At 31.2% G+C, this 12,569-nt stretch overlaps 1 protein-coding gene across 1 annotated transcript; it reads right to left on the bottom strand.

The window, feature by feature from the left end:
- Positions 1 to 252: 252 nt before the first annotated feature.
- Positions 253 to 1,029, bottom strand: LOC131598180 (uncharacterized). Its single transcript, XM_058870806.1, has one exon. It carries the CDS (start codon positions 1,027 to 1,029, stop codon positions 253 to 255), a length of 777 nt encoding a protein of 258 aa, XP_058726789.1.
- Positions 1,030 to 12,569: the final 11,540 nt, after the last annotated feature.

Here is a 12,569-nt window from a genome sequence, read left to right as displayed (position 1 = left end):
ATTTTTACAAAACTCATAAAAGTTACAATTGGTATGTGTAATATTTCCTATTACAATTGGTATGTGTTATATTAGCATTAGATAAACATCCCAAAAGTTAGAATAAGGGATGCTTATAACCTGCTGCTAGACAACTTCTTTTTTTTAGAAAGCAAGAGATATCATTGATGCGAGAACAAAGGGTTCTCGAAACCTTTATAAAGAAAATCGAAAGCGCCGACAAAAAAGAGAGAAATTACAAACCAATTACAATTACGAGAGGAAGTATATAGGATCCATACAAAACTCGTAAAAAGAGTAATTGGGATAAGTAATTTTCCCACAAAACGACCACTTCCAAACCAATATCTTAATGTTCCAAACAATATTATTCACATTCCAAGGCTCCTTACGAAAGCACCAACCGTTCCTAACCGACCACAAAATCCAAGTTATAGCCATCCAAACCACATTCAATTTCCTACCATGCGCTTTCTTCCTATAAAAATAAGAGTGCCATTCCATAAAAGACGACAAACACTCCTCCTCTACATTATCTTCTTTACCCACCCAAGAAGCTATCTCTCTCCAAATATACTTTACCACCCAACAATCAAAAAAATAGTGATTTCTACTTTCCACACCATACTCACAAAATGTACATTTTAATTCATTCAAAGGAAAAGACATACCTCTCCTCTCCAAAAGATCTTTCATAGGTAGCCTATTATGAAGTAATCTCCACCCAAAAGCCTTTATCTTAAACGGAACTTCCATCTTCCACAAAATACCAAAAGCTTCCTCATGTCTATTTGAAGGACCAAACGGAATGCGTAAATTCTCATAAAAAGCATAAAAAGAAGCTACCGAAAAAACCTTTTCCGGATTTCCCCTCCACACAACTTCATCTTTTCCTTCCTTCCAACCATCAAACTCCGCCAAACACCCCCTCAAAGACAAGATATTCGTATCAAAACCGTTATTCCCCTCAATGGAACCGGAGATTCCAAAATCTCCCCATTGCCACACTCCATTAACCCATCCTCCCATAGCGGCTACCGACACATTTTTAAGACTAGAGGCAATAAATAAATTCGGAAATACCTCTTTTAGAGCTTTGTCATCCAACCACGGTGCTTCCCAAAAAGGCGAATTAAATCTGTCATGAACTATAAATCTACCATAGGCAACAATAAGATAAAGTTGTCCTATATATTATTTTAGGTTACATTTTTTACATGTAGGATAAAAGAGTGTTGTCAAAGACAATAATTATAGTAGTGTTGTGATATTTAAATAGCAAATTGCCAAATCAACCCTCTGGCTGTAATCAAAGTCCAATCTAATTTGTGTGGAAAATCCTCTTGACAATCTCCACCACTAGAGGCGGACTCTGGCTTTTTACATTTTTCATTGAAAATATACAAAATCTTGTTCAAGGTCTTGGACAAAGGTATAATATTTTTATTTACATTTGAAAATGGTATTTAAAATAAAAGTTTGCACTAATAATAGAATCTTGTTATTGATATTTTCATTTGCTAATTTTTTAAAGTTGTAAAAATATTTAATATAAGTTTACCGATCTTGCTTAAAAAAGGCTTGAAATGTAACTTAGAGGTCGTGATGTTGAGCAATGGATGCGCCATGTATTTCTCAACATCTAGACCTCTAAGTAGCATATCAAATCTTCTGCAAATATGATGAGTAAATATATATTGAAATTTTTGCAACTATAAGGAATGAACACATCAAATGTCAATAACAAAATTTCATTATTGCAAACTTTTATCTTTAGATAAGTTTAAATTTACAAACATGAACTAAAAAAAATCATTTGCACACATGTAAGATAAAACATTTTATCTTTGTCCTAAACCTTGAAGAAAATTTTGTATGTTTTCAATGGAAAAGGCAAAAAGCAACAGTCCCCTCTAGTGGACAATGTAAATATATAGGACTTTCTAGACAAAATAAATTGGGTTTTCATTACTAGCAAAAGTACTGATTTACAAATAAGTAGGACTTCTCAATTATAAGAAAAAATTAACACAACCTCCTAAAAAACCCATAAAAGAAAAACACTTAAAACTTGCCGAAGAAAACGCACAGCGTGGCAACGGCATAATAGAAAGCATGACAACAGCGTGGAAGAAAGACAAGGCACCACAACATTGATGACTGACTCATGGGAGGATTGTTTAGCCAAGTTCTGACAAGAATATTATATCAAACTAATAGAATCTAATTTTCAATGTACTTATAGTAGAGTGACACTACCGTCATCATTCAACCAAAAATGAAAAAGCCCAAGAGAGAGAACAGACTAACTGCATAAAGATAACCAAGACATTACTGCTTAAAGAGACAACAAACCTAAATTGCATATATTTTAGAAGTGACATTTGGAAAATTACATATCATATTCAAGGAGATGTGGATACTAAGTGCTTAGATGAAATGTTTATCACGTTCCTCACATAAGAGCCTAACAAAGGTGACCCTGATGAAAGTAATATCTGGATATCAATTCAGCAGCATATGTGACACTTGAATCCAAATCTGATCAGTCTAACATTCTTCTCTATTTTTGTTCTTAATTAGAAAAGGGTAACTTATAGTGAAAAACACTTTGTTCTCTCTAAGTGAAAAATTCACCCTATGGTTTGAGACGGAACAACGATATTCAGAAAGTCTTGAAATGCATTAGAAGTCTTCAACCTTTCTTAGAGTTGTAAATACATTAAGATAATTTTATCCATTATATTTACAAAAGTCTTGAAATTCAACTTTGAAGTCCAATGTTTGAGCAATTGAAGAGGCAACCTCACAGGTCATGATTTTGAGAAATATTGGATGATATAACATCGCTTGCTAAATGATCTCAAATGATATTTGATTGTTCTAACTATTTTAGTGAATCACGTTAACATTTCCATAACATGTTTATAAAGTTAGGAATTATAAATAACATACAAATGAGGAATATTATATTTGTCAGTAGGAGAATACAACAGACAGAACAATATCGTTGGGAAACAACAAAAAGTATTCATATAATGGAAAATGCTTATTAGTAAGAAAATAAATAAACAAGAAATGAAAGAATAGATCTCAATCATCCATTATCACCACAACTCCCATGATCCCTATTAAAAAAGAAGTTAAATTTAAAATTAATTTAAAATTTACCACTAAAATAGTGACACATACTCATTCTTGCATTTTTTCTTCAAATTGTTTCGTACTAAATAGCACTACTCTCATATAATATGCTAGATTCCATAATGAACACCTCTTATTATTTGCCAAAGATATTATTTCGTGTGTCATATTGCTTCCTATGACAAACGTAATATTCATTACTTATGTGTTATTTATAAACCCTAACTTGATAGACAATATTATGGAAATCGATGTAATTCACTAAAGATTGATGGCTAAAATTATATTGATGGCTAAGTTGCATTTCAAGGCTTTTATAAACTTGATGGCTAAGTTGTAGATCAAAACATCTATAATAAAATTTTATTATTAGTGCAAACTTTAATCTTTAAATAAATTAACATTGCCCATCATTAACTAAAAAAATACACTTTGCACACATGTAAGATATAAACGTTTTACATTTATCCAAGATCTTGCAGTAAATTTTGTAGTTTTCTATTGAGAAATGCCAAAAGACAAAAATCCCTTTCTTATGATAGACATTATGAAGAGGACTTCCCACAAAATAGATCGAACTTTGATAATTAACCATATTATTGATTTGCTACGTGAATAATGGATAAGCAATATTAAACTATTCATTTTCCTTTTAATGGTTGTCCAAGAAACTATCCTTGGACACGATGCTACAAATCATTTTGCCATGTTATCTAAAGTTCAACACTTGTAAACTTCACTCTTCTAGATAAATATTAAAATGGTATGAATTTGATTTTGTAAGCTTGCTTATAAAAATGAAAATAACTCAATATTTTAACAATCAGACAGAACAATCCAGATTAATTTTAATAAAATAATCCAACTTAAAAAAAGAAGCATGAATATGAAAACTGACTTCCCACAAGTATATATGACCTGAGAAAGCTCCACCATTTAGATAAGTGCATTTGATTAGCAGCAAGAGGCTTAATTGGTTCAGCAAGAAAGCTCTTAATTTTAACTTGAGCCTAGGTCCTGGTATTGGATGTCGTCCTACTGTAACATCTCGCTTGTCTGTAACTTTTTTTATTGGAACATCAATCCCCTCCTTTGCTATAGAGGGTTGATTTGTCTATACTTGGGTGGCTTATACTCCTTTTTATTGGATTATCTATTATAAAAAAAACCTCTTGAGCCTTTAATGCATATGAAAACATCATCATTCTTCATCACTTATCATCTAACAAATTGCTAAATAACAATAATAAGTAAAAAATTTCAATGATATACACGAATGAACTATGGCTAAATACTTTCGCTTGTAAATTTTTTAAATTTCATTTGGGTAATTTTCATTTGATATTTGAAAATGTGTAATGGTTTTTTTTTATTAAAATAGTTTTTGACATATGAAGGATTAATTAATAGTTTTAATTTTAATTTAACTGTGATTTGGCTAAATATTATTGTTTTTAAAAAGATTTAAATTTTTTTAACCTTACTCAAATATATGAAATACATCTTTACAAAACATGGATTTTAAAAATATTTAAATTATTTTATGTAAAAAGGTGTTAATTAAAAAGAACTAACTAAATGTTACTTCCTCTATCCCAAACAAATGTCACATTTTTTAAATTATTTATTCATAAATAAGTGTTTCTTTTAGTTTTAATGCATTTTTTATTTTATATTCTAATTATATCCTTAATTAATATTTTTAATTTACAATTTCTCTAAACTTATATTAATGATAATGAAAATACATTGATTACTAATAAAAAAATTCGCTATTCTCTCTCATTCATTTTCACATTTTCTTAAGTGATTACTAAGACACTTACTTTAGGATGATTGTAGTACTGTTTTTTAAATAATATAACTTTTAAGTGTAATTTCTTTTTACAAAGTAGTAAGAGAATAAATTTGAAATTGAGGTGGGAAAATAGGTGTTTCTCGTATAAATCCGTCAATGAGTAGGCAGCGGACCGGGCTCGGAAGTTTCGGACCAAAAATGTCATCCAAATGTTTACCTTGGAAAGTAGTAAACTTCGCTGGTCTCTTTTTAAAAGTCACTTGCGAGATCGACCTGTGAATCTCAGAAAAACACTTGTATTTTCAAAGAGTTTTTTCTAGGTGTTAAGTGTCTTCTTTGTAAAATAATGTGTTCGACACGTCCTCGAATCTTCACGAAAAACAAAAACTTGTAAGGAAAACAAATAAGTTTGAATGAAAAAGACATGATATTAAAATTTGCAGAAAAATTAAGTGGTTCTTACATACATAGCTTTTGCTTGACTTATTTCGATCGTCGCTTGAGTACTCTAAGTGTTTAGCGTGTAGACGTTTGTAAAATTTTTGAACCTCTTAAAATTTTTACCAAGTTCTTTATTTATAGTGCATAAAATAAACTACTTTGTGGAGGTTTCTCGATCCACTTAGGACTCCATATTCGCTTCTTATAACTTTCCTTTATAAGGCCCCATATGTTCTCCATTCATATGCTATTTTCCTCTAAAACTTCACACTTCGCGTGATATTACCGATTCGTTTGAATTTGTGGGTCTTTGCTTTCTTCTAGCTAGGGCCCTCGGCGCTTTTGAGCTTAACAAACTGTTTTGCCCCTTTGTATCCCAGTCGACTAGATGTAGTTTGACTCAAAGAATGGATTGTTTAGACATAGATAATGGATTCTCTAAACTCACACAATTTTGCATAGTAGAAGTAAGCTACATTTATATGTACAAGTGATTGATTCCTCAATAAACTTTGATGCTACAAAATTATGCCAATTTCACTCTAAATGTAGCTACTGTCATTTTCAATCCAATATAACAGTAGATAATTATCAACTTGTGCCAAATGATATTAAAATCCCATAAAATTGCTTAGTAAGTTCAAAGTCTCAATCCACGATTTCAATAGAAAAATAGATGAAATATTTACATGATAATTTATTACAAGATTACATCATAGGAAAATTTAGCTTGAGTTGGGACAGACCCATCCAAGTTACTACCACACATTTTTGATAAATTAACTAAACTATGAACAACAACAACTAAATTACGCTTAATAAAAACTACATTTGAAGACTGAAAAATTAAAAGTATCTCTCAGCAGCCCTGAACAATACAGTCTATAACAGCAACATTGGCCTTTAACACAAACTTCAGCATAAGTAGCATAAGTAGCAGTATAAAACTCCAAAAGTTAACGGTATCAAGCTCCAAAGTTTATTATTTTAGTATCAAATTGAAATTGGGTAACTTTAATATTAAAACAGAACGTATAGAATCCATTAAAATTGATTAGATGAACAAAGTGATTCATATGAGAAGAGATAAAATTGGAGAAGGAAGAGTGAATTCCGGGATGAAGAGAGAGAAATCATGTAAATTTTGAGGAAACTGATATTTTTAAGATTGTGAGTTAATCTCAATCTTACAAATTGATCTAATGGCTGTAATTTATTCTCATTTTCTCATATAAATATACCATTCTCATATATATATATTAAATTTGAATGACTTATTTGTGATAAAAGTCGTTATATTATATAATTGAAATTGGAACGAAAACAAAATTTTTTTCTTGTGTAAGCAAGATATATTAATAGGGAGAACTATTACGCGAAAAGACGGGAAAACCCGAAAAAAAAGTGAAAATTACAACCAATTAACATTACGAGATAAAAAGCAACAGATCCTTAATAAACTCCTAAAAAGAAAAATTTGGATAAGTAATTTTGCCGCAAAAAGACCACCTACAAACCATAGTCTCTATGTAAAACAAAATATATTAATATATATTATATTATTTATTATTAAATTAAATTACATTATACTATCCGGAAGGAAACTGAAATAAAGTTTAACACTAAAAATTTAGAAGAGTTAATTCTAATAGCAACAATAAATAAATGTATATTTTTGTTAGAACTATATCAATATTAGATAAACGTCCCTAAAGATAGAATAAGGGATGCTTATAACCTATTGCTAGACAAATTTTATTGTTAAAGTTTAAAAATTGTCCCCTATATTATTTTTGGTTACATTTTTTTACATGTTGGATAAAAGAGTGTTGTCAAAGACAATAAATATTGTAGTGTTGTGATATTTAAACAGCAAACTGCCAAATCAACCCTCTAGCTGTAATCAAAGTCCAATATAATTTGTGGGGAAAATCCTCTTCCCAATCTCCATCGTTGGAGGTGGACTCTTGCTTTTTGCATTTTTCATTGAAATATATAAAATTTTCTTCAGGGTCTTGGACAAAGGTATAATATTTTTATCTTACATGTGTAAATGGTATTTAAAATAAAAGTTTGTACTAATAATAGAATTTTGTTATTGATGTTTTCATGTGCACATATAATAAGGAATGAGCACATCAAAATGTCAATAACAAAATTTCATTAGTGCAAAGTTTTATTTTTAGATAAGTTTAAATTTATAAACATGAACTAAAAAAATATCATTTGCACACATGTAAGGTAAAACATTTTACCTTTGTTCTAAACCTTGAACAAAGTTTTTTATGTTTTCAATGGAAAACGGAAAAAAGCATTCGTCCCCTCTAGTGGACATTGTAAATAGGACTTTCTGGACAAAATAGACCGGGTTTTCATTAATAGCAAGAGTATCGAATTACAAATAAGTAGGACTTCTCAATTATAGGAAAAAATTAACACAATCTTGTAAGAAAGCCATAAAAGAAAAACAGTTAACTTGCCGAAGAAAAACTTGTGATGCTAGAGATATAAAAAATCTACCTCCAAATTGAAAACGTGTTTGGCAAACAAAACATGTATGTCTTATTTGTGATCTTCTTCGAAGGTTCTTGCTTGACCATCGTCTAATAGCTCCTTTAGACCAATTTTATGCAAGTTTTCATCCATTTCTTTCATTGTTTATCCATATCCATTGGCCTTTCGTAATCGTGTTTAAGTTTCTCTATCCCGATTTTAGAAGCCGTAACTGAACAACTTTGCTGAGACATAATGAAAAAAGATATCAAATTCTATGTTGTTAATAGCGGCCACGCCGGATCCCACTTCGGCGCTGCTCCGATTATGGGGTTGATCATGTCGCATCGCTACTCAAGATTAACAACATAGGTTAAATCACAATTAGAATTAGTTAATAAAGACATTATTGACATAGATATTAATTGTAAGTCGATGTGACATAAGTCTAAATCAGACATGTTTTAAATCTCAGAAAGAGTGATAAATATATGAAGTTGCTTAATATGATTAGACATAACATTAGAATTGTGGTATGAAACATCCGTTGCTACCACTTGGGTTGATAAGAGTCTTTTTTTTCTAAATCTTCATCCCATGAATTTGCAAATATTTCTAGAAGGAGTAAATAAGCTCAATGCTTTATTGTTGATGCTTGTAAATTAAATGTATGATTACTTGAGTCAATTTCTTGTCTAGCGACAAGAATATTAGTTATAGACCAAGAATTTATGAAATCTCCAACTTTGCCATATGTTAAGCAAGTAAATATCTTGCCGATAAAATGAAGAAGTTAGTCCGAAGCAATCAACCGGTTAATCAATCAATAGAGAAAAGCATAAAAATAATAGATGCCAAATGAGACAAGATCTGAAAAGTAAGAGGAGAAAAGATAACATGTGGTTAGAAAATGAGACAATGATATACTTCCCATAATTGTTAGTATTAGCGATTCTTTCAAGTGTTGAGTGCAGCAATAAATATTTTCCATCACTACTCCCACCATAGAAGACGTGTTCAACTGGATCCAATGCAATTGCGTTAATTATTGAAGGGAAAACTATACTTCTTAGTAGTGTTCCCCTAGATAAGCTCCATACCTAAAAAAGAAAATAAATTAGACTCAAGAAGCAAGGACCGTGAATTGCAAAACATACAAACAACAACCAAGCATTGCAAAACATATATGACTAATAAGATAGTGAGGAATTAAGTAGAATAGTAAACATACTTCCAATGATTATCTATTTTTCTGCAACAAAAAGAGTAAAATAAACCTACACGTCCGATGGTCTGATGCTGAGACTATAACTGCATTGCTCCCACCACTAATATTTACCATTGGGGTGAGTCCCAAAACCGCCATGTATATCCACCATAGCAGCCATGGCGCCGCTATTTGATATTACTCGACACAGTCACAAATCAGTATTGTCGTTCATAAATCCCAGCAAATAGTGTTTAACACAAATATAGCAAAACTAAGATAGCATTGTGGTTTTCAAAGCAGATCTATCAATATCCGATGTTCTATAGTGCTATAAAAATCGAAAAGCCTTTATAGCCTTTGCAAAACAGAAAAGAAAAGTTTCATGGAAATTCAGACGGAATTAATCCATGTCATCGTGCCATAAGATTTTCTTTGGTTGGCTATGAACTTGAAGAAACTCACACCCCATGCATGGCAAGGTGTCCCCATCACTCTTAGCCATAAGATTCTCTCCAAATCCATGTCAGTTGGTTTCCATGGTCGAATGCTGAGAAACCAATTCTCCCACCAGTCACTAGTGCAGAAAGTACTTTTTACATCGGGCGAAAAGTACTTTTTACATCGGGCCTAGGCCCGATGTAAAGCCAGGCGATGTAATAAGTCAGAGGCATTTTACATCGGGCCAAGGCCCGATGTGAAAAATTAACATACCACATCGGTTGAATTCGGATGTCTGATGTGAAAAACAATGCAATTTTTTATAAAAAAATATATATACGCCATATTTTACATCGGTTGTCCTGTCCATCCGATGTAATAGATAGTTTTTACATCAATTTTCCATTTTGCCCGATGTAATAGATAAGTTTTTACATCGGTTTTCCATTTTGCCCGATGTAATATGTTTTCTATTTTTAAGCATATAATAGATGTTTTTAATATTTTAACCTGTAATTATTTTGTACCTAATTTTCCATATAAGTTTCAAATACCACACAGACCAAAGTTAGATCGCTATTTTGCACATTTTTCCCACAGCACAGACCACATTTAGGTCACTATTTTCATATAGGTCACTATTTTCATATTTTTCTAACCAGTGAATGATATAATTTCATTGCACCAAATAGCTAGGATGCATATATATTCTTCAAAATTTACAAAAGTATTAATCTAGGATACACAAGTGTACAAAATTATAAGAAAGTTTACACACGATGGACTATTACAAAATAACAAAACAACAAATATCCAACCATTTAAGTCAACAATTCAAGATTTGTTCAAGCCTTCATCACAAGAAGCTCTCAATCTTCAAGCAACACCTGCAGCAACAATTCAATCGCTTCAGCACACGACTCAACAACGATTCGAAGAAATTCAACAAAAACATAATCTAATCAACATTCAGCAACATCAATTGCAACAACAGAATTGCAACTCAGTCATAACAACAAATTACAGCTACTGTGACAATTCGTGACAAATTTCCAGAAACGATAGCAGTAATAAAAAACGCATACCTCTACAATAAACCGGCGATAACCTCCTCGCCGTAGGTAAGTCATTTCACTCTTGCTCTCAATATTTTTGCTATTATTATGAACTTAAGTCCCTGTAGAACAAAAATCACCAGAAAACTAAATAGAGTAAGCTATGTTGAGCTATCGTTGTAAAAAAGAAACGAATAAATTCCAAAAAAAACTGGGAAAAAACCGATTCTCGGAAATGAGATATCTAACATAATCTGGGAGAGAAAATTGCGGTACTCGGAAATGAGATATCTAACATAATCTGGGAGAGAAAATTGACGAGATCTTGCTAAATAAAGGACTAAATAATAATTGTTGACAAAATCATTGCCGCCAAGAGTGATTAGCACAAGTGCTATGTTGACTAAGTTTCTTGCTCCTTCTGAACCAATGTGTGCACTTACTCTTTTCTGATACACTTGAAATAGCTTAAGCTGTTTGTAGATTCTAATTATATACAACTGCAAAACAATCTTAATTAATAAGAGCTTAATGTTATGGTACACTTTTTTTAGAAGTATAGTTTAAGGTGACCCTTACAAACTGAAATCCAGTATCATTGAGAATTCCAATTCCTGCAGATGCAAAATTTGCACCAATTAGAAACTTCTCTCCAACTAGTAGCGGACTCAAATATGGAAGTGTAGGTTCTAATATAATATATATATATATATATATATATATATATATATATATATATATATATATATATATATATATATATATATATATATATATATATATATATATATATATAAGTATAAACAAAATAAGTATGATTAGTCAAAACAGGTTGATAATTGACTTAAACATATATAGAACAAAAATAGAATTAGCTAATTTTAATTATAGTAAAAAATCTATTAATTACGATCATATGAATCACTTGAAATCTTTTGATATTAAAAATTAAACTACATAGTAAAATAAGGGCAACAAGAAGATGTATTACCTCTTTGGAATAAGATTGTCCCATATAGTCAATGCCATTTAACCAGTGGCTATGAAAACCAATCACCACCATTTCGGCACGAGAATAGAACTGATATCCAACCTCAACACCTTGAATATTAGAAAATAAAATACATTACAAGCAAAAATGAATGGTAATTATTGATGAAAATGAAATAAGCTAATTATAACACTTGTTATGCTATAAAAAATCAACAGTCAATACACACAAGATGAAGCTGCCAACCTGGAATATCACCAATTCTTTTTTAGGGAACAATATCTCATTATTTTGCATCATCTGCAAGATCTCCAATACAAAGACAGTGTTAAAAGAAAACAAGTTGGATACAACTAAACTGATTTGCTTCTGGCTTAAGCTTATTTTGACAAAATAATACTTTTTGGACAACTCGAGTGATCATTAAGATTATTCCCCTAGCAACAATTGGAATAAAAGTACCAGAATAAGAATAAAATAAAAACAAAGGATCATATGAAAAATAAATAGAAGTAAAAGTACTCTTTTAAATTGTTTCAAAGATATGGCTCATAGCAAACAAAAAGTAAGGCATCATAAATACGAAGAGAAAAATCAACTAAAAAACACCACCAATCAAAAGATGAATAAGGTAAACTCATAACAAGTTAGCAACGGCACTAACAATCAGTGTTATCAAATTGCGGAGCCATGACAGCTATGGCAGATATACACTGTTTTGGGCTCGCCGCAATGGTAAATATCGGCCAATATTGCATGTTTTTCTGCCATAATCCACTATAACGGCGCCGTAATGCAGCCTGTATGACAGGATTTTGGCTCTCCGGCATCGATAACACTGCTGACAATCCAAAAAAGTGAAATTCTAAACTAAATTGTCAGATAGACAATATCAGCAGACTGTGTAGTCGAGAATCAAGGTTCAACAGAATCAATTTTTTACTTGCCTTGGTCAATGCCTTCAGATCAGGTCGCTTAGCGGCGCAGCTCTTTGGTTCT

Source organism: Vicia villosa, linkage group LG4, assembly GCF_029867415.1.
Source record: "Vicia villosa cultivar HV-30 ecotype Madison, WI linkage group LG4, Vvil1.0, whole genome shotgun sequence".
Taxonomy (NCBI): Eukaryota; Viridiplantae; Streptophyta; class Magnoliopsida; order Fabales; family Fabaceae; genus Vicia; species Vicia villosa.
The sequence above is the reverse complement of the archived record's forward strand: the minus strand, read 5'-3'. Positions and strand labels throughout refer to the sequence as shown.